The sequence below is a fragment of the Drosophila serrata genome, unplaced genomic scaffold, assembly GCF_035046125.1.
Source record: "Drosophila serrata isolate PLE 108 unplaced genomic scaffold, ASM3504612v1 contig_272, whole genome shotgun sequence".
Taxonomy (NCBI): Eukaryota; Metazoa; Arthropoda; class Insecta; order Diptera; family Drosophilidae; genus Drosophila; species Drosophila serrata.
This window is the reverse complement of record NW_028257170.1, coordinates 9,975,218-9,994,056: the sequence shown is the minus strand read 5'-3', so window position 1 is coordinate 9,994,056 and position 18,839 is coordinate 9,975,218. Positions and strand designations below refer to the sequence as shown.

Sequence of the window (18,839 nt, the reverse complement as noted above, 5' to 3'; positions counted from 1 at the left end):
CCAATTGCCAGCCCTCGAGAGCGTCTGAGTGCCGGGTTATTTGCCTAATGAAAGCATTGCAGGGAACAGAACGCAGCGCGGAGCAGCAGCGAAAGTAGCCCACTCTCACAGGCCACTTAATGGCTCTATTTGCTTCCAGTGCCCAGTGCCCAGTGCCCAGTGCCCAGTGCCCAGTGGCCAGTGGCCGGCGGAGTGACCCACTCCACTTGTACACTCGGTACTAGTCCAGACCAGCCTCCCATGACAGTTGTGCAATGGTCACTGCAATACTGCAAATTATTGCACTGCGGACACCAGCGGACGCAGCCCACACTCGGCTATATTGCCACATGATTTATCAACTGAAATCCACACGCGAATAGAATTTATATACGCTGCATGGTTTCGTTTTTTTCTTAGTGACAGAAAACACTTATAAGAATCTACAGTAAATTGACTTAAATTTATTTATTTTCTTCGCATACAGGGGTGCCATAAAAATGTCATGTTATAGGAAATGAAACGATCTAGATCTCAAATATTTAATATAATTAAAAGAATAGAGACAAGTTTTAAGTTAAATTATCTCTATGATATAAAGCTAGGGTTAGTAACGTAAGATTTTATTTCTTTTCTGAAATATTAGAGTCTAAGTAAAGTAGCTTAAATTCCAAGTACTTTAAATTTTTAGAATCAATAATAATTTTTCCCACTGCATTAAGATTTAGTGGTTACAAATATGGGTAATATACCCACGCCGGTGCCACAGATTTGACGGTGTGTGGGTCCCCAGCCCCGACAACCCCATTGATAAGACTTATATATCGGATAAGTGCTCGTTTCGATAGCAGCCGTCAAAATGTTTGACTTTTATGAAATAATTTACTTACAATTCGCACATGTCAATCGGCAATTGTCCACAGCAATTGTGCTTGCCGCCGGCTATTAGCGATGGGAGCTCATTCCCACACCGCCGGGCTGGCTGATTTATGGATGGACAGAGGCTCCTCCAGTCAGTATTCCATCCATCTGGGTTCCGCATTCCTTCATACGGTTATTAATGCTCATCTGCCATTGGGCTTTGACTGAAAGGAGGAGATGCCAGAGGCAGATGGAAGGCCATCGCCATCGTCATCTCCCATGGATAAATTACAGAGTCATTTGCATGGGCTCTTTCAATCTATTCTAATTGATGGCAGGAAAAAAATGTTGGGAGAACAAGGAGCAATTAGAACTAAATAAGCTTCTATTAAAATACACTTGGATGTAATCAGGCGGCTGGGAAATAACTTCATTAAATTGAGTTCAATTACAAGAATTCAGCTATTCAATTAATTTATCCATTATTTTACACAGTTATTCGCAAGCCACAGATTTGTGTAGAGAAATCCAATGAAAAATTACAATTACTCAATGGGGTTTTTAAACTAAATTAATCAACTCGGAATAAATACGCACTTTATGATGTTAATGATGTTCCATTCCATTCCTCAAATCAGTGCGCTTTAAATAGCTAACAAATCCGTGCACAGAAAGCAAAACAAATTGCAGGCGAATTAATTTGCATCAAACTACGCATTAAAGGCATAAACACAAAACTAATGGACTTGAATAATTAAATGCTGACCTGCATTCGGCTGCTAATCACAGCTCGTTTCGAGTGCCCGTGGTCGTATGTTGAATTGCTGCCCGACAATCACTAAAAAACTGAAATGCAGTAAATGAATTTGTTAATGGCTGGACATTAACACACGCACCGCGCCAGTCATCTAACATGTAAGATCGCAAATGAAGTTATTTTTTACAAAATACTCGCTGTGACTTTTTATGGGAACTGCATTTATAAAGTTGCAGATATTGTGCGGTACTAAAATGATAATTATTATGAGGAACAACATTATATATTAATGGCTTGCAAAAGTACAAAAAAAAAATACTTTTAACACCACTTAAAGTTGCATTGAATGTATGGTAAAAATACTTAACAACTGTTTATAATCAGATCAATATATTTTGCAAGCATAAATGCAAAATATAGTTTATGTTCCATATTTATATAAAAGTCGATAAAGAGCCTGCAGAAAATTGACATAATTCTTAGCCAAGAATTGCAATCAAAACAAATTATGGAATACTGATTGTTTCTTTGAAATATTATTATTTTTTTAATAAATTGTCATCATAAATGGAAAAGACTTGATACAACTATTTGCTTTTCGCTGAAAAACAAACCAGAAATGGTTATTACACACATTGCATCCATCGTTAAATTTAAATAAATATCAATAAGAGCCCCAATGAGGCCCATTTCAGGGGATTCACTTAAATGTGCATCAATTATTTATGAATGTGTGTGTATTTGCGGGTTCATAAATGTAAGTCAGACAGGAGTTCAGTGTGGGTCAAGGGAGACATCAGTGTGTCAGGCAGGCAGTCTGTCATTCCAACTGCTGACAGCTCCCAGTTCCCTTGGCGGCACATAGTTCACGGCTCACGGCATGTGACGTATTCGCCACTGTGCTTCATTATGCAGCCAGGATGCAGGGCAGTTTCCCCTCACCCGAAGTCAGGAATTCTAGGTTTGCCATACAACCATCCTTCCTTCCTTCCTTCACATGACCAGATGCTTCAGTGTTGCCTTCATGTCCCAACATCTTGCAACATCCTCTGAACAGAGTAAAGGGGAGTTGCATATTGAGTTGAACCAAGGATCCTTATAAATAATTGAGAACTGTCCATAAATTGATTATACCGATTAAATCGATAGCTTTAACACCTTTTATAAAGATAATATATTCTAATGGAACACATTCTACAGTAACATGTATCATACTTTTATACATATAAGGTATTCAGAAATCTATTCAGAACTTATAAAGCAAAAGTTTCGAATTAAAATTAATTTAGTTTTTACTGAGTTAAATTGTCAAAAAATAGGTATCATATATTTTTTCTTAAATAATTTATAACAGATTTTAGCTAGTCGCTTTAAATAATAAATAAATAAATATAAAATATACATTTTGTTATAAAGTCACACACATTGAATCTGAAAAATGGTTCAACTAAAGTATGAAATTGTTCCTGTGGGTCCTACTCGTCGTGCTCCTTGCAATCCCCTTGAACATTTATCCACCGAATTGTGGGTGGCAACATCTGTGGTTATATAATAATGCATACGAGTGGGACTTTTGGGTTTGCGGCCACATTGACCTCACCTCACATCGCCATCGCATCGCATCGTCGTCGCATCGCATCGCACGGCATGCGACTATGTGTTGTGCTATGTCAAAATTGTTCGACAAGCTCGTGTACTTGAACTGTCAACCTGTGTTGTGTGTGTGTGTGTGTGTGTGGGGTTTTGGGCTGGAATTGTTGTTGTATCCTGTTTACGTGCCGGTGCCATTCTTGTATTTGGCGGCCAGGATTAACTATCGAGCGGTTTTCGCTAGCCTTTGCATATTTATAATTGCTAGTCACGTTCCGGGGCCAAGTTTGTTACGGTTTAAACGGTTCTTTGAACTTGAAGCGATTTTTGAATATTTAAAATACTTTCTAGAGAACCAAAGCGACAGGTGAGGCGGAACAAGTTTCCAGAAGTTAGTTTGACAGGATTCACAACATGTGACATGTTTAAGGAAACCATAATTGTTTAAAGAAACTAAGAGATATTAATGAAGAGGAATTTTATGTCTGATGTAAGAATTATTTTAAAATCGAACAACCATCCAAGGTTATTCAAGTATAATTTTATTGTATTAGACCATTATAGTTGCCGGAAAACGACTGCTGCTGAGTGCCCTTTCGGCAAAACCAAATCTATTTTCAAAGTTTTTTGAAAATAAACAAAAACTATTGCTCGATGTGTTTGGCAGTTGAGCCAATTAACCCGAAATTAATGGATAAACAATGTAATGTGCGACTCTGGTCATTGGGAATTGTTTGGGCGACCTGCTCGTCGGCCAAGGAACGAAATAAATTAATCGCAGTCGCCAGCGGGTTCACCGCAGGTGGGCGTTGGGAGTGGGTGTGGGTGGCGTCGAATGGGTGGCGAACCGAAGGAGGCACAAGGACGTAGGCCCGAGAGGCGCCATGCTGCAGTTGCCGAAACAACAAATGAAAATAGAACTTTAATTAAAAGCCAAGGGAGCCAGAGGCAAGTTGTGGCAGCAGCAGCAACGCTGCGAGGGGGAAATAAAATGAGCCAACATTCTAATAAAGAAAATAGTAGCTCACCCACACAGCCACTTTCTGTATCAACTACAAATACTGAGGCACAGCGAGAAATTGGTAATGAGTTATTTAAATTTATAAATGCAAAGATGGTTTTTACTTCCCCGTTCAACTATAAATAAATATAACCTCACAAGATCTATTTGAGTTTATTACAAGTTTGTTCTTTGGGTTGATATGGCTTTTCTCTTAGTGCTTCACTGGGCACATTTACGAGCAGAGGCCGAACCGCGGGTGCTCTTTGCTATTTAAAGTCCATCTGCAGTTGGCCTTATTTCAGCCATATCTGGCGCTTTAAGTTTGTTGGGGGGAATATCATCCTTCATTCGGATGCGATGATACAGATACATATGTCAGTTGGCGGCGGCTAAGCACGCTCCAAATGGCCCAAAGGCGACGGGTTTCTTGGCTCTGAGCCCTCCTGAGCTCCTGTTGTCGCAGCTGGTTCGCTTCGTTGACTTGGCGGCATTAAAGCCGGGCTAAAAACCCCGGCTAAACTTAAACTAATCACGGCGACGATTGCAACACGCGCTGGCTGGCAAACACAAAACAAACGGCAGGTGAAAGGACGCCTCGAGTGCCTGGCACTCAAGACTTGGTCCTCACTTTACTGTGAATGCTTTAAGATCGCAAAACGCATTCATCGACCGAACTCGTACAATTTAATTAGACTAGTAAGACTTCCTCGTTGCCTCATTCTATTACGGAAAATAATTAATGAATTCATCTGGCCTAAGTGCACTCCCATTATGCTCGACGGCCGCGGGGATAACCACCACTATATATACTATATATTCGCCATAACTATCACGATGATGATGATGACGTCGCCGAGTCTGTTGACTTTTGACGTTGATGAGTGAACAAGAACAATTGCAAAAAGTACTCAGCATGGCACATATGCCAAGGGAACATGAATGCCATGATTACAGAGCTGATGAAATATGCATTATCTGGTGGCTTGTGGACAAAAGTTTTTGGCGAAAATAAAAGTTTCATCTCGGTATTTGTCTTAGTAAATGTGCAAAACTTTTCAAGAATTAGAATAGAGTCTTGAAAATTGTTCCAAGAACATTTTATACGGCTTCAAAGACTTTAAAAGAAGGCTACATAAAAGTATACAAACGTCTCTACATTTTATTGTATTTTATAGAAAAATGTTTCATAATTTGAGCAAAATTTAAAGCGTATATTAATAATTTACTAAAATCTTCACATATTTCTCATATTTTATGGGTTCAGATGTTAAATAATAACATTTTGCAAATATTGTCTTGTATTTTATTGCTAATTCTGTGTTTAAGTTTGATGGCAAACTATATTTTTTAAGAACAACAAACGCAAAAGTATTGTTTTTAGCTTTCTTTTTAAATTATGACCACAAGGTATTTATCTGTGGAATTATCTCATAAGAGCACTCTCTGAATGAATATATTTGTGTATTTATATCCGTTTGAGGTTGAACAATGCTACCAAGAAATATTATTTTCCTAAGCTATTCATAATCTTTAGTCATCGCGGATTTTACTTAAGTGATTCTATAATTTGCTTTCCCTCCAAACGTATCTATATTGTATATTTACCTAGCGTCATAAATCTCAATGAAAACGTTTAGGAAGCGAAAAATGCTGACGCCTACAGCTGGATTATCACCCTAGTCAGAGATATATAGCGTATACATATACATTTGTGGCTAGGCCTAAAATTAAATTCTCCCCACCGAATTTTGCCGCAGTTTGCGGTTTTTCTTTGCATTCAATTTTCGTTTTAAAGGAAAACTAGCTGAAGCGAATCCCATGGAGTCGTGTCCATCAAAGTGTTCAGGCCACCACCGTTCCGGGCCGGAATTGCACCAAAATTCCCTGAGCTGCACCCCCTCCCTGGTGCAATCAATTGCACATTGTGCACGTAGAGATGCCAAAACTATGTGCGTGTTTTGGTTGCATTTCGGGGGACGGAGGAAAAGGTCGGGGCCAGGTTTTCTAGGGGCGTGTGAAATCGAAACCATTGAAACCGAAAGCACTGAATGAACTGAAACTTCTGCGGCTCAGCCTTGGGATCGAATTGAATTTTTCGGTGGCACGCCAGGCCACAAACTTTTGCGACCCATGTGGCCAAGTAACTGACCCACATCAGCCCGCAAAAATACAAAAAAGTGCAAAAAAAGGAGAGAAAATCACTGAATGTCTGCGAAAGATTTTTCATGTCGTGTGCTGCTAGCTGGCTGGGTAACCCAAAAAAATAATGGAGGGAAAACTCGGGAAAGTTTTTGGACGTTAAAGCTACTGGGCGCACACTTCATAATTGTATGCGAGTTCTCTGCAAAGTTGTGGCTCCGGGGCCAGGAAAAGTTTCAAGGTGCAAGTGCCAACGCGGCGTATACGTCATAAAACCACATTGTGGCCTGTCCACGGGAGAGTGTGCCTGGTCAGCTCTGTGAATTGGTTGTGAAGCATCTGTTTGGAAAAAATATACGTACTTGACGTACTTGAATGGCATGGAAAAATCGATTCGAGCTGCACTTTGTTCATTAAGCCATCATCTCCTGTCGATGAAATGCAAATGGGATGCGAATAGGCGTGCAAAATCCACTTGGTCAGTGAAATCTTCATTAAAGGAAGCCTCACTTTGAGTGCTTAAAGTCGATACTCAGTTGGAAAATATTCTCCTGTTCTCTATGGGTTTAAATTAAAATACAAATTAAATATTATTAAGAGTGTTCAGTTCAGTTAAAACGATAATAAAACCCCTTTAACTCGTATAAAGCTTTAAATGTATTTGCATAAGATATCCATTGCCCTGTGATAATGATCGTAATAAAGATATTACCCTTTATAATCTTAACTTTATAACAGCAATCGGTCTTTGAGGGTTAAACAGGATACAGTATCCGAGCACCTGGCCTGCGTGGCATTGGTGCAAAGGTGGGAGGTGCTGTCAAAGTAAGTGGATCCCGGGCAACTGTAGATATTGCCATAGAAAATGCCAGCATAGGCATAGCAGTTCACATATCTGGAATAATATTATATATTATATTTATATTTAGTATCTATATTTTTGATATACTCACTGCCTGCAGGTGGTTGAGGTATCTCTGCCATAGGGAAATCGCCCCGTTTGCTGGATGGACTGACAGTATTCGTTGGGATTTGTTATGGCTGTGCCATCGCAGGGTCCCGTTCCCGAATCCAAGCAGGTCACGGAATTCGTTGTGGGACTGCCACAAATATTGTCGTTTTCCAAGTTGCATACAAAGTTCGAGCCGCAAGTTCCACCAACTGAAGTACTGGGCGTGCTGGTTCCCAGGCACAGGGCGAAGGTGTTTCTGCCGGTGCAGGCGAATCTATTATCGCTGCTGCATTTGTTGCAGCCCTGACAGGTGACCAAGGTGGAGTCGCTGTTGCAAAACGGGGACTGCTCCGTGCAGTAGGTTCCACTGGGGCAGGTGTACAGGCCACCGATAGCCACGGAATCCGCGGAGCAGAACTGGAACTGGGTGGCCGACACGCAGGCCACTTGGGTGGTTGTGGAGCACTGATTGCAGGCAGCCTGGCATCCGAGGACTGCGACTCCCAGGAAGATCAGCAGGCGCAGCATTTTCAAACTCTGACGGGAAACTGACGGAATTTTGGACCTGCATCCGTATTTATTCAGTTGAGCTTATCTTGTTCAAGAGCAATTATTCCCATCTCATTGCTAATCTTTGCGGATATACTAGGATTTATATCTTGAATGCACTTTATGTCACGTGATAAAAAATAGTTCTTTGTTAACAAACAGCAGTGATAAACCCTTATTGTTTTACTGCTGGACAATATTTGCAATATTTGTAAGCTATCTCGGATTTAATTTTCTAGTAATTCCCCTAAAGGGCCCTCCAAACAAAACTTTGAAGTATTGTACAAATTTGATTTAAAGAAACTGATTATGTCCGCAGTAAGAAAATACATATATATTCTTTCATTGGAAACATGATCTTGGAAGAAACCTGGTTTGGTGAACAGTCTGTGGAACATATTTCAAATAAACCACCAAGATTTTCTTTAAAAAAATTTACATATACATAAGCCTAGCGAGATTTCTACTAAGAAATAATATAGTCAAATAAAATAATACAGTTCTCATAGCATTTATTTAATTGGTATTAATTGTATTCCATCAAGTTTAGTAAATCGGATGTTGCAGTATTAGACTATGGATTCGTTAGTTTGATAGACTCAAAGTGGCCACACCGGAAGTGCATCGTGGGGGAACCCCAGTACCGCAGAGTCTAGAGGTGCTGTTGAAGTAGGTGAGGCCAGGACAGTCATAGAGACCTCCGATCCAGACATTCGCATTCAAATGACAATAAATGTACCTATTGGGAATATTAAAAAATATATCAAATAAAGGTTACACAAATATTCAATTCTAAACTCACTGCCTGCAGGTGGTGGTCAGGTCGATGCCATAGGGAAACCTTCCGCTTTGCTGCACGGTTGCGCAGTATTCCGAGGGTGTCATAGTGGTGGGATCCACTCCGGGCACTCCATCATTGCTGCCCGGACACGTGGCCTGAGATCCTGCGGCAGTGGTGCCACATATATTTGCATTGTTCCAATCGCACACATAGTTCGTTCCGCAGTTTCCGACGATCTGCGATGGCGTAGTGGAGCCCAGGCACAAGGCAAAGGTGGTGGCACTGGTGCAGGCGAAGGTGTTGTCCGCGTTGCAAGTGCCACAGCCCACGCAGGATTTGAAGGCTTCGTTGGCATTACAAATTGCAGCATTCGCCGTGCAATAGTACCCTGTGGGGCAGTTGTACACGGCACCCGTGGGCAGATCCTGGGCGGAGCAGAACTGGAAAGCGGTGTTCGAGACGCAGGCCACGTTACTCTCCCCCGAACAGACATTGCAGTCCGACCGGATGCCCTGGATAAGGATACTCAGGACAACGCCAAGTCCTAGAAAGATCAGCAGACGAAGCATCTTTGAGGCAAACTAATGATTTTGCAGTCAGGCAGCTGACTTTATGCACTCGGACTTATCTTATCACGCGGGGTAAACTAAAAAACTAGAGCTTTCAACTAAGAGTTCCAACAACGAGCTGTAAATGCAATGAGATTAATGACTAAAACTAAGTATAGTTAATAGTTTTGGTACATCTACGCATGGAAATGCATTTAATTAATTTAAACAAAGACAGTTAGTTATGTTTTAAGCATGGAAATTATATTAGTTGAGGCACTGTTTATGCAGAACTTTTAATAAACAAGGCAAGTATTTTATTTTTGGATTTTATTTAACTATGAGTGTAAAAATTAAACAAAAAAAAACTGTAATACATTTTTTTTAATTTTAATAATGAAATCTATCTATTTATTTACCGCCATACTATCCATTTCTGTTCCTCTGGTATTCCAAAAAAGAAACAATGTAAAAGAGTTCATTAAGTTATGCCACGTTTCTTGATAAATAAAAACAATGTTTGTGTTTTACATCACGTGTTTTAATTAACTCTTTTTATTTTTATTACGTGCCGCTCACAGATCACGACAGAAGTGCGAAATCGTAAAGATAATGACGTACGAAACTGTAAACAAGTAAGATATATTCATTTTACAGGTTGTGTTTAACAAGAGATAAGATTGCAATTTCAGTTAAATAAATTTAGGCAAATAATTAACACAACTGAAAATCAAGTACAGGAATAAGGTTTGGTGTTAGTACAAGCCAGGGTGCTGGGATTAAAATAAGGTTTGGTGGAAGGACACAGCCAGGCATTTCCAGTCCAGCCGGTAGACTTGCGAACACAGTAGATATATCTTTACAAAAAAACACGTCAGATCGGTTATTAAAAAGTTATTAAAAGGAATTATATCCAGGATACTCACCGGAGGCAGCTAAAGTCATTGGGATAAGCATAGCGTCCTGTGGAGGCTTTCAGGCTGCAAAAGCTATCAATTTCCGTCGGAGTATCGTAATACGAGCAGGTGGCACCCGTGCCATTCAAGGATGCTCCACAAATGATCGGATTGTTGATGTTGCACACCTGTCCCTGGGTGCAACTGTACTCCATGCTCATCACATTCACACCTGAACACGCGGCGAAGGTGCTGGGACTTGTACAGGTGAACAGCTGAGTGCCATTGCACTTGGCGCATTCCGAACAGGCGATCAAGGCCTCATTTGAGGTGCACAGTTCAACGGAAGCAGTGCAATTGGTATTATTCGAACAGGTGTAAATGGGTCCCATTGGAATGCCATTCGTACAGTTTTGGTACTGGTTCCTAGACACACAGGCCGCCTTGGTGTACGAGGAACACGCATTGCACTCCGCCTGGCTAAAGGAGAAGCAAATGGTCAGAGGGATTGTCAGGCACAGCAAATGGCGGAGCATCTTCGAGAGCAACTGCAGTTACTGCAACTATACATCTAGATTTAGTATCTAAAGTATCTTATCCAGAAAGTTGGTCAAGATTATCATTATCGTAATTGCTAGTAAAAAGCTAGTAACATTGCCAACCAAATATTTGAAAAGTGACTATAAAACATTCTCGTTATCAGAGCAAAAGCTTTTCAATATGTTTTATATAGTAGATTTTAAGATTGTAGTCTTAACTATTAAATTTATCCTTTGAAATGTTTCCTTAAATGTAAACAAAAATACTTACCAGCAATTTTCATTGATTTTTCTAATACTTGCTTTAAATAAAAATATATATTAAATATAGTATAAAAATATATTATAAATGTAATTAAATATATTTTTCAAGACCCAAATACTTAAATGCCACTGTTTCCTTTTCCCCTTTTCAACTTCAAGAAAATCCAAAAGTCGCCGGAAAGTATGCTAGGCTTAACCAGACGACCCAACCTGAAGCCCGGGAGCTTATCTAAATTGGAGCAAACGTCAAGGTCCCGCTGCCTGAGGTCTTTATGGATTAGGGGCAATCTGCGCACTCCAAACCAGCTGCCGAAAAAAAAACAGCACGCTATTTAAGCCGTCTGGCTGCTGGCCATCAGCATCAGTGGTAAGACAATCGCAGCCAGAAATGTCACCTAACCGTATCTGCCTGTCTGGTGTCCTCGATTCAGGGCACCTGCAACGTATGCAATGCCGCCAACAATCTGACCTGCTACTCCGCGACCCAGATGCAGGCCTGCCAAGTGGGCGTCCTGGCCACCGCATTGCCCGCCGCCTGTCCCGACGGTTATGTCTGCGTCAGTGCATCCAGCGGGGTGCTCTGCCAGCCGGAAGGGGATGGAGCCATATCCGACTGCCAGGAGTGCAACAAGTGCGATTCCAGCCAGACTTTTGCCTGCACCGGAACCGGAAGCTTCGCCCTGTGCCTAGGTACGTCCACCGTCCAGGATTCGACAGGCACCTGTGCCCAGGGCTATGTGTGCAACGTCAACGATACCCAGATATGCGGTCTGCCAGCGGATGGGGTGAGTTCCGGGTGCCTGAAGGTATAGAGTGTGTCATAAAGATGAGTTTGCTGCTGGTGAAGGGAAGTTCTACAAGAAATATGACAGAAATAGGAGCTGAGAAATGTGCTGAGAGGAAATTAAATGCCAGAAAATATGATTCGTTTACTTGATTGTAGCATAGTTTTTCCTTTTATTATATTGATTGCATAATAATTTCCTTGAATTTTAAAGGATTTTATAGAAATATTGAAACTCTAACCTTAGCTTAAGCTTAAATTTGACTTACTGCATGCAATATTTATTATATTAAATACTGACATTTCACCAGGTGATGCCCACCTGTTCGTATGCCGGTGACACAACCACAAGTACCACCTCTAGCACCACTAGCACCACTGCAACCACACCTTCCACTAGCTCGGCGTCCTCGTACTGTGCAGCGGTCCAGAAGCAGGGAAAATATGCGGTGGGCAATGACGCCTCCACGACCTGTCGCCAGTACATTGCCTGCTCCCTGGTCAGCGGTAGATGGATCGGCAAGACCTACACCTGTCCGGGTAACATGTACTTTAGCAGTGCCTCCGCTCTGTGCGTAACATCCCTGCCCTCGACATGCTCCACCAGTGTGAGTTCCACCACCTCAACAACCGTGGCACCGACGACCAGCAATCCCGATGCATATTGCCAGGCAATGAGGGCACAGGGAACCTTTCCAGTGGGCACGGTGGCCAGCACCACATGCCATCAGTATATCTACTGCTTCCTGCTCAGCGGTGTCTGGAACGGTCAGATGTACACCTGTCCGGGTAACCTGTACTACAACAGTGCCAAACGCATCTGTGAGGCCGCCCTGCCCTCCACCTGCTCCGCCACGGTGGCCAGCCTAACCCTCAATGGAATCCTCCTGGATTAAAAGACCTTCGTTAGGGGCAGAGTATTTCGAGGTTTTATTATTTTGTGCTCTTGGGTTAACTCTGGAGACAGTTGCCCGGATTCACATAGACACAGCTCTGCGTCTGGGAAACGAAGAAGGAGTCCGTGGGGCAATTGAGTTCCTCAGATCTGATAAGCGTTGTATTCTTAAAGTAGCAACTAATGTAGCTGTAAAGATAAAAGAATGAAATTTATTAAAAGACAAACTTCCGAGTAGGAAAATTACGCCAATTCACGCACTTTTGTAGACCCACAAAACAAAAGCATAACAAAGATCATGCCGGTATGAGATGGTCTCTAATAATATTCTAAAATTAAGTAAAATCTACTCACCGCTGGCAGTAGGGATCCGCAGGAACTGTTGGGTAAAGCCCAGTCTTATTTCTTTCGGAGCACATCTGGGTGGGAGTATAAGGAGTCGAAGTGGTGGACTCATCTGTGGTGCTCTCCACAGTACTAATTGTAGACTCCGTGCTGCTCTCAGTGATCCCATCCGAGGAGGCAGTGGTGGTGTCCACCAGTTCATCGTTGATGTCACAGGTGACCGTTAGACTCTCCTCCTCGGGCACACAGATGGTGGTGCTACTGGCATCGCAGACCTTTCCCTCAGGGCAGTATCCGAACTTTCCAGTGGGTCTGGTGGCTCCGTAGCACATCTGGAAGATGCCACGACTCTGGCAGGCGAACAAGTAGTTGCTGTTGGCACTACACTGGCCACACTTTGAGGTGTCACCACAACTTGGAGGACGCTGACTGCTCTTCTGGACACAGATTGCCGTGAGATTGGTGCAGTCGAAGCCTTCTAGGCAATGATACAACTGATCCCGATGAGGGGTTGCATCTGGAAATGTGTTGAAATAATATTAAATACTTAAAGGAAAAGGGTTAACTTTAAGCTTACCTCCAAAGCAGAGATAAAATGAGGTGGAATTGATGCAGGCCACCTTATTCGGCTGACAGACATTGCAGTCAGACATTGTTTGGACCACAAAGAGGGTAAGAATAACCTGAAAATGTAATGAATTTAATTCCTTTGCAAGGTTTTCAGTTTCATGGTTATGGAAGCCAGCATTTACTATTAAAATTAAATTTTAAATAAATTATACAACTATTTTTAGGCAAATGATTAAATCAAGTTGTCGCTGAATCTTGTGAATTCCATACAAAAATTGTAAATGGAAACAGAGATTACTTGAGATCAAAATATGATTCATTTTTGTCTATGATTTGAATAAGAAAACCAGAGACGGTCTCTATTAGAATTTAATGATATCCTTTACCACTGCTAGTCCCTTAACTAAGTACTCCATCCTTTGGGCCATTTTACTAGTAGTTTTCTACCTCCTATGAACTGCTCACTGTCAAGGTTTTGCGGCTACTAAAGTTGTCCCATGAAAGTTCCATGTTTGGTCCGACTAGTTGAGTCTCCAATGTTTATCTACTTTTTGCTTTTCTCCGCGCCTGCTAATTGTTTTATTTGACTTGGCTTTCCACATGATTGCGGTTTTATGGGCGCTCAACCCGTGATGGTAATGTTTCTAGCGGCTTTCGGCGGCAGGCTGCATCGAAGTTAATTGAGACGTGGGTGCGGGCATTGACCAGGAGTCGACATATTCGTTAATTACCAGGCTCCAAACAGGTAGAACGACTTGGGCAAAGAAAGTTGTAGTAAACTTCTTACTTTGACTCATTCAAAATATTGCGATTTGGTATTCAGACATTCTCTAAATATTTAATAAAACAGTGTTGAGGTTATTGACAGCAAAAAGTAGGAAGTTGGTTTGATAATCCTACACAGAACTAAATTTAAGGTATATTCATTCGATAGAAATATTAATATATTAAACTTATCTCCGTTATAATATGTATATATTATCATCATGTGAGGTCATCAGATGCACTTTCCAGCTACTTGTTTTATAATCTTCATATATCTAGAACTAAAACCTATTATAATTCTGTTGCCACTGTTTGCAACTAGAGCTTATTTAAAAAGTGCATTTTAGATATCTCATTCAGTTAGTTTGCAACTCCCAGAACCTGCATAATGCAGCACCACCAGTTCCTCAAAAATCTGGTTAATATATTAAGAGAAAGGCCTTTAAAATCTCAAGATAAATTTCAAATATTTTGTAGTGCTCCTTGGTGGCCATCAGTAGCCTGTTTGGCGTGGTTCTGACCGCTGTAACGTGCAATAATTGCCAGGATAACAATGTAAAGTGCGTGAACGAGACACACTTCAGCTTCTGCTCGAGTGGAGTGTCGCCAGATCTGGTAATTGGATGTCCCGATGGCCAGGTTTGCACCGCTTTGGTCCAGATTTGCATGCCAGTGGGAGCTCCTCCTGCCTGTACGGAAGTGAACTGTCCCACCTGCGATGGATCCTCACCGTTCGTCTGCACCAGCAGGACCACCTTCCAGACCTGCAATGGCTATGAGCTGGGCGACCAAATAATTAAGTGCAAGGATAACACATTCTGCTCCATTAACTCGGGTAAATACTGCGTTGATCGCTGTGAAGCCTTAAAATTGCAGCCCACCTTTGAGTGCGACAGAGAGGCTACTTGAGAAGGTTGAAGTTTGAAGTCCATCTCATAAAATTTAAAAATACTGTTTAACCATAAACTTCACAATAAATAAGTAGGCATTTCAGTCGGCCTTAACTAAATCAGTTTGCAACCATTATTTTTAATGTATAATATTTATTAGAAGGGAGTATATGAAGCTTTAAAATAGATATACATATGAAGATTATATGCTTAATTTGTGCAACCTGCCAGGGTTGGTTTTTCAAGATCACAAGTTTTAATATCCGCATTAAAATAGGGCTTTTCCGTGGTGCAGTTGTACAGTAGTCCCACATAACCAGTGGCTCTGTATACGCAGTAGATATAGCTAGAAAAATCGAATATATTCAAAATTAGATATATGGAGGTGTTATACAATAGGTGTTTTAATGAACCTACTTTGTGCACTCCGTGTCATTGGGAATGGGATAACGACCTGTGGTGTTCAGGCCTTGGCAATACACAACCTCATTGAAGGGCGGTGCTGTTGTACTATCCGTAGTACTACCTGAGGTACTATCCGTAGTACTATCTGAGGTACTATCTGAGGTACTATCTGAGGTACTATCCGTAGTACTATCTGAGGTACTATCTGAGGTACTATCTGAGGTACTATCTGAGGTATTATCCGAAGTATTATTCGAAGTACTATCCGAAGTACTCTCCGAAGTACTCTCTGATGACGTTTCCGTTGACGTCTCAGTAGTTATGGTTGATGAGGAAGTATCTGAGCTAGTTACCGTTGAAGAAGTATCTGTGGAGCTTTCTGTACTTGCAGTAGTGACATCGTTATCATCGGTTTCCAGAACTCGATCACATATATCCGAATTATCCATATCGCAACGGGTAACACAGGGATTTCCCTCCTTGGCGGCGTTTACACTGCATACGTAGTCCTCGGCACAGGTGTAGTTATCCCCGATAGCCTCACCATCACTGCAGACAGCAAAGGTGGTCAAGGAAGTGCAGGCAAAGATGTTTGTTCCAGTGCAAATTTTACATTGGGAAACGTCACCACAGGCCCGGGGAACTCCCACACTGTCCGGCATGCAAACGGTGCTAAACTCCGTGCAAATGGGCTTGTCCTTTGGGCAAGTGTACGTGATACTCTGGTCCCTGACACCTGGAGAAAGTGGATAATAAAGGTAAACCATTTCTGACTGATCGAAAACTTACCATTGTAGCATATCTGGAATTGGCCCTCGGCAGTGCAGGTGTGCGCATCCACACACTGATTGCAGACGGCATCCACGGGCTTTCCCGGAACCAAGAGAGCCGCCAGTAAAAGTACAAGTTTTAACGCTTCCATTGTGAGTTTTCTAATGAGTCGCAAAGGAGCAAATGAGCAGCTTTATAAACCCCAACGGAAGACATATCTTTATGGCAATCTCGGGGCCATAACACTTATCTTTCAATGCCGTACAGGTCATAAAGGGGGCTTCCTAGTAAAAGGTAATCTTTGGGTAGCACGGGAGCTCGTATATTTACAAAAATCTCTAAAAGACTTAGCCCCCACAATAAACCTAAGATATCTTATGTTTTTCCCCCGAGATCAGGAGATCTTCTGCTAATATAAAAGCGCTATGCATGGCTGGCACTTCAGTTAGTCAAAGTCAAAGCAAGCAATATGCTGCAGTCCCAGATCCTGAGAAGTCTAGTGAGCTTTACTTACTTGAAATTTGTATTAGAGAATTTTTCTAAACTTGACTCATTTCCAGTGCCTCTTGGCCGCCATCAGTTCCATGGCCGTGATGGTGGTTGGCATCTGCGATAGCTGCCAGACCAACAATGTGGCCTGTCTGAACGAAACCCATTACCGGATGTGCTCCGCCAATGTGGCCCCCAATCAGATCCTGAAGTGCGGTGAAAACAAGGTCTGCACTGAGTATGCCGCCATCTGCATGGATAAGGATGCCGTGCCGGCTGCCTGCCCCGCCGATGGAGCCAACGGATCCTGCGAGACCTGCAACGGCAACAACCTCTTTGTCTGCACCAGTCGCACCACCTTCCAGATGTGCGACGGCACCACTCTGACGGATCAGGTCACCTATTGCAAGGATAACAAGATCTGCTCGATCTCCTCCGGAAAGTACTGTGTAGATAGCTGCGAAATCACAGGCTCTGTGGAATGCGACAGGGTTGCTCCTTAAGGCAGAGTGGCACTTGTGTATTATATAATATCAAATCTACCAAATAAATAATGTTTTTTATAATAACTGAAATAAAATAACAGACTTTTCATAAAACTAAATATTCTTTGAGGTGTTTAAAGGTGAAATCTTATCTTTATCCACAGATATATCTTATCAGTAGCGTTGGAAGCACTGCAGATATGTGAGATGTAAAGAATTTAGGTATAAGGTGGTTTTTTAACTAAATTGTCTGAGAAATTATCATTAGCTTTTAGATCAGCCAATGAATGGTAGATATTTATACACTTTTACTATTTATTATTTCAAAATAAATAAATTCAATATCCAACAAAACACTTATAAAGTTTATTAAATAATTACCATCAATTGCTGTGTTTTAATAAGGATTACACAAGTTAATAATATTATTTAGGATGGTTTATAACACTCACATAACTTCTTAACCCATTTAAGGCATTCATTAATTTGCTTTTTTTGCCAACGAATGACCTTTGGTTCCTTTCACTTTAGAATTAGTAAATATTACCTTAATTTATTTTTCAGCTTAAATGAAATAATCTCTATTATCCTTCAGAGTTTGTTTATTAGTCATGGCCGTATAATTTATTATTTGCAAATTACTCTTATTTCTGGGAATAGTTTTCCACGGAAATGGCAGCCTCGAAGAATCCCGGTCATATATTTCATGTTACGGCCTTCCAGCTAAGAGCTTATCGTTGTTTTGGCCACATATCTCCTCGCCCTGCCAGGGCCAAAAGCTACGCAAATTCTGTTGCGAAGGTCAGTTCTTTTGCCTACCGAAAAAATAAAAATAAAACAAATATTCTGATGCAGCATAGTGAGGTAACTTCATTAATTTTAAATAAGCCCTAATTGAATTAAGCAATTTAATTGACATTGACCCAATTACACACTGGAGGTGTGTGTAATCAAATTAGACATCTGAAGCAATGACGTCAAAGTGCTGTGTGTAGGAAGAGGCCATAAAAATTCCAATTGGTTATGGGTGCAAACGGTGGCAGCATTTACCGAGATTGCCCCTGCTGCGTCTGGGGGTGGGTGAGTGATGCCGTAAACAAATTGCCCCCGGCACTTTCATGCTCGAGTTTTCGACCTGGCTAGGAGTTGCTCCACATTTAATGGTCGCCACAGAGGTGTGGAAAACAAATTCGCAACAGGAAGCAAACGTGAAAGAAGAGATGGGACCGCCTACCATCCAAAACAGTCAACAAATCTGACAAATCTACACATCCCCGGCTAAATACACTTGAAAAAATGAGTCAGAATTTTGTTTAGAAATATGAGAAGATATTTAGAAAATATAGAAAAATATCCATTATTTATAAGGAACCTAAACAGGTTTAAAGATATTATTTAATAGTGTCACGGAAAGTGTAAGCTTATTGCTGTTTAACAAATTAGTTTTATATCAAAAGATTGTGTCTTTTTATATTGATTTCATGATTATTAATACCTTCGAGTATTCTAAATTTGTAAAATATTATCTACTGTTTTACCAAACTTTTTCTTATTTTAAAGTCTTTTTGTAAAACTAAACATA

The 18,839-nt window shown here is 41.2% G+C and overlaps 8 protein-coding genes across 8 annotated transcripts; 3 read left to right on the top strand and 5 right to left on the bottom strand.

The window, feature by feature from the left end:
- Positions 1 to 6,968: 6,968 nt before the first annotated feature.
- Positions 6,969 to 7,841, bottom strand: LOC110190197 (uncharacterized). Its single transcript, XM_020960549.2, has 2 exons — positions 7,283 to 7,841; positions 6,969 to 7,224 (listed from the first exon to the last, which is right to left on the bottom strand). Exons 1-2 carry the CDS (start codon positions 7,807 to 7,809, stop codon positions 7,059 to 7,061), a joined length of 693 nt encoding a protein of 230 aa, XP_020816208.2. The 5' UTR covers positions 7,810 to 7,841; the 3' UTR covers positions 6,969 to 7,058.
- A 484-nt stretch (positions 7,842 to 8,325) lies between these two features.
- LOC110190215 (uncharacterized) lies at positions 8,326 to 9,212 on the bottom strand. Its single transcript, XM_020960571.2, has 2 exons — positions 8,633 to 9,212; positions 8,326 to 8,569 (listed from the first exon to the last, which is right to left on the bottom strand). The coding sequence occupies exons 1-2, from the start codon at positions 9,178 to 9,180 to the stop codon at positions 8,416 to 8,418; spliced, it is 702 nt and encodes a 233-aa protein (XP_020816230.2). The 5' UTR covers positions 9,181 to 9,212; the 3' UTR covers positions 8,326 to 8,415.
- Positions 9,213 to 9,678: 466 nt separating this feature from the next.
- Positions 9,679 to 10,698, bottom strand: LOC110190265 (uncharacterized). Its single transcript, XM_020960631.2, has 2 exons — positions 10,086 to 10,698; positions 9,679 to 10,016 (listed from the first exon to the last, which is right to left on the bottom strand). Exons 1-2 carry the CDS (start codon positions 10,589 to 10,591, stop codon positions 9,890 to 9,892), a joined length of 633 nt encoding a protein of 210 aa, XP_020816290.2. The 5' UTR covers positions 10,592 to 10,698; the 3' UTR covers positions 9,679 to 9,889.
- Positions 10,699 to 11,041: 343 nt separating this feature from the next.
- On the top strand, positions 11,042 to 12,538 carry LOC110190360 (uncharacterized). Its single transcript, XM_020960769.2, has 3 exons — positions 11,042 to 11,124; positions 11,241 to 11,643; positions 11,954 to 12,538. The coding sequence occupies exons 1-3, from the start codon at positions 11,042 to 11,044 to the stop codon at positions 12,536 to 12,538; spliced, it is 1,071 nt and encodes a 356-aa protein (XP_020816428.2).
- A 49-nt stretch (positions 12,539 to 12,587) lies between these two features.
- On the bottom strand, positions 12,588 to 13,560 carry LOC110190072 (uncharacterized). Its single transcript, XM_020960377.2, has 3 exons — positions 13,460 to 13,560; positions 12,892 to 13,399; positions 12,588 to 12,726 (listed from the first exon to the last, which is right to left on the bottom strand). Exons 1-3 carry the CDS (start codon positions 13,533 to 13,535, stop codon positions 12,594 to 12,596), a joined length of 717 nt encoding a protein of 238 aa, XP_020816036.2. The 5' UTR covers positions 13,536 to 13,560; the 3' UTR covers positions 12,588 to 12,593.
- A 950-nt stretch (positions 13,561 to 14,510) lies between these two features.
- Positions 14,511 to 15,226, top strand: LOC110190261 (uncharacterized). The gene is made up of 2 exons (XM_020960626.2): positions 14,511 to 14,635; positions 14,695 to 15,226. The coding sequence occupies exons 1-2, from the start codon at positions 14,606 to 14,608 to the stop codon at positions 15,124 to 15,126; spliced, it is 462 nt and encodes a 153-aa protein (XP_020816285.2). The 5' UTR covers positions 14,511 to 14,605; the 3' UTR covers positions 15,127 to 15,226.
- On the bottom strand, positions 14,756 to 16,448 carry LOC110190074 (uncharacterized). Its single transcript, XM_020960380.2, has 3 exons — positions 16,302 to 16,448; positions 15,525 to 16,248; positions 14,756 to 15,453 (listed from the first exon to the last, which is right to left on the bottom strand). The coding sequence occupies exons 1-3, from the start codon at positions 16,432 to 16,434 to the stop codon at positions 15,318 to 15,320; spliced, it is 993 nt and encodes a 330-aa protein (XP_020816039.2). The 5' UTR covers positions 16,435 to 16,448; the 3' UTR covers positions 14,756 to 15,317.
- A 280-nt stretch (positions 16,449 to 16,728) lies between these two features.
- On the top strand, positions 16,729 to 17,352 carry LOC110190302 (uncharacterized). The gene is made up of 2 exons (XM_020960687.2): positions 16,729 to 16,782; positions 16,844 to 17,352. Exons 1-2 carry the CDS (start codon positions 16,753 to 16,755, stop codon positions 17,273 to 17,275), a joined length of 462 nt encoding a protein of 153 aa, XP_020816346.2. The 5' UTR covers positions 16,729 to 16,752; the 3' UTR covers positions 17,276 to 17,352.
- Positions 17,353 to 18,839: the final 1,487 nt, after the last annotated feature.

Bases quoted from the DNA above. Each gene is read 5' to 3' on its own strand.
- LOC110190197 (XM_020960549.2), bottom strand. From the start codon at position 7,809: ATGCTGCGCCTGCTGATCTTCCTGGGAGTCGCAGTCCTCGGATGCCAG. The intron at 7,225-7,282 runs GTGAGTATATCA...ATATTATTCCAG, and splicing joins ACCTCAACCACCTGCAGGCA to ATATGTGAACTGCTATGCCT.
- LOC110190302 (XM_020960687.2), top strand. From the start codon at position 16,753: ATGCTGCAGTCCCAGATCCTGAGAAGTCTA. The intron at 16,783-16,843 runs GTGAGCTTTACT...ACTCATTTCCAG, and splicing joins CCCAGATCCTGAGAAGTCTA to TGCCTCTTGGCCGCCATCAG.
- LOC110190360 (XM_020960769.2), top strand. From the start codon at position 11,042: ATGCTAGGCTTAACCAGACGACCCAACCTGAAGCCCGGGAGCTTATCT. The intron at 11,125-11,240 runs GTCTTTATGGAT...AGACAATCGCAG, and splicing joins TCAAGGTCCCGCTGCCTGAG to CCAGAAATGTCACCTAACCG. The intron at 11,644-11,953 runs GTGAGTTCCGGG...ACATTTCACCAG, and splicing joins GCGGTCTGCCAGCGGATGGG to GTGATGCCCACCTGTTCGTA.
- LOC110190072 (XM_020960377.2), bottom strand. From the start codon at position 13,535: ATGTCTGACTGCAATGTCTGTCAGCCGAATAAGGTGGCCTGCATCAAT. The intron at 13,400-13,459 runs GTAAGCTTAAAG...ACACATTTCCAG, and splicing joins ATTTTATCTCTGCTTTGGAG to ATGCAACCCCTCATCGGGAT. The intron at 12,727-12,891 runs GTGAGTAGATTT...TTATCTTTACAG, and splicing joins GCGGATCCCTACTGCCAGCG to CTACATTAGTTGCTACTTTA.
- LOC110190261 (XM_020960626.2), top strand. From the start codon at position 14,606: ATGCAGCACCACCAGTTCCTCAAAAATCTG. The intron at 14,636-14,694 runs GTTAATATATTA...AATATTTTGTAG, and splicing joins ACCAGTTCCTCAAAAATCTG to TGCTCCTTGGTGGCCATCAG.
- LOC110190265 (XM_020960631.2), bottom strand. From the start codon at position 10,591: ATGCTCCGCCATTTGCTGTGCCTGACAATCCCTCTGACCATTTGCTTC. The intron at 10,017-10,085 runs GTGAGTATCCTG...TTTTTTGTAAAG, and splicing joins AATGACTTTAGCTGCCTCCG to ATATATCTACTGTGTTCGCA.
- LOC110190215 (XM_020960571.2), bottom strand. From the start codon at position 9,180: ATGCTTCGTCTGCTGATCTTTCTAGGACTTGGCGTTGTCCTGAGTATC. The intron at 8,570-8,632 runs GTGAGTTTAGAA...TATTCCCAATAG, and splicing joins CTGACCACCACCTGCAGGCA to GTACATTTATTGTCATTTGA.
- LOC110190074 (XM_020960380.2), bottom strand. From the start codon at position 16,434: ATGGAAGCGTTAAAACTTGTACTTTTACTGGCGGCTCTCTTGGTTCCG. The intron at 16,249-16,301 runs GTAAGTTTTCGA...CACTTTCTCCAG, and splicing joins ATTCCAGATATGCTACAATG to GTGTCAGGGACCAGAGTATC. The intron at 15,454-15,524 runs GTAGGTTCATTA...CGATTTTTCTAG, and splicing joins AATGACACGGAGTGCACAAA to CTATATCTACTGCGTATACA.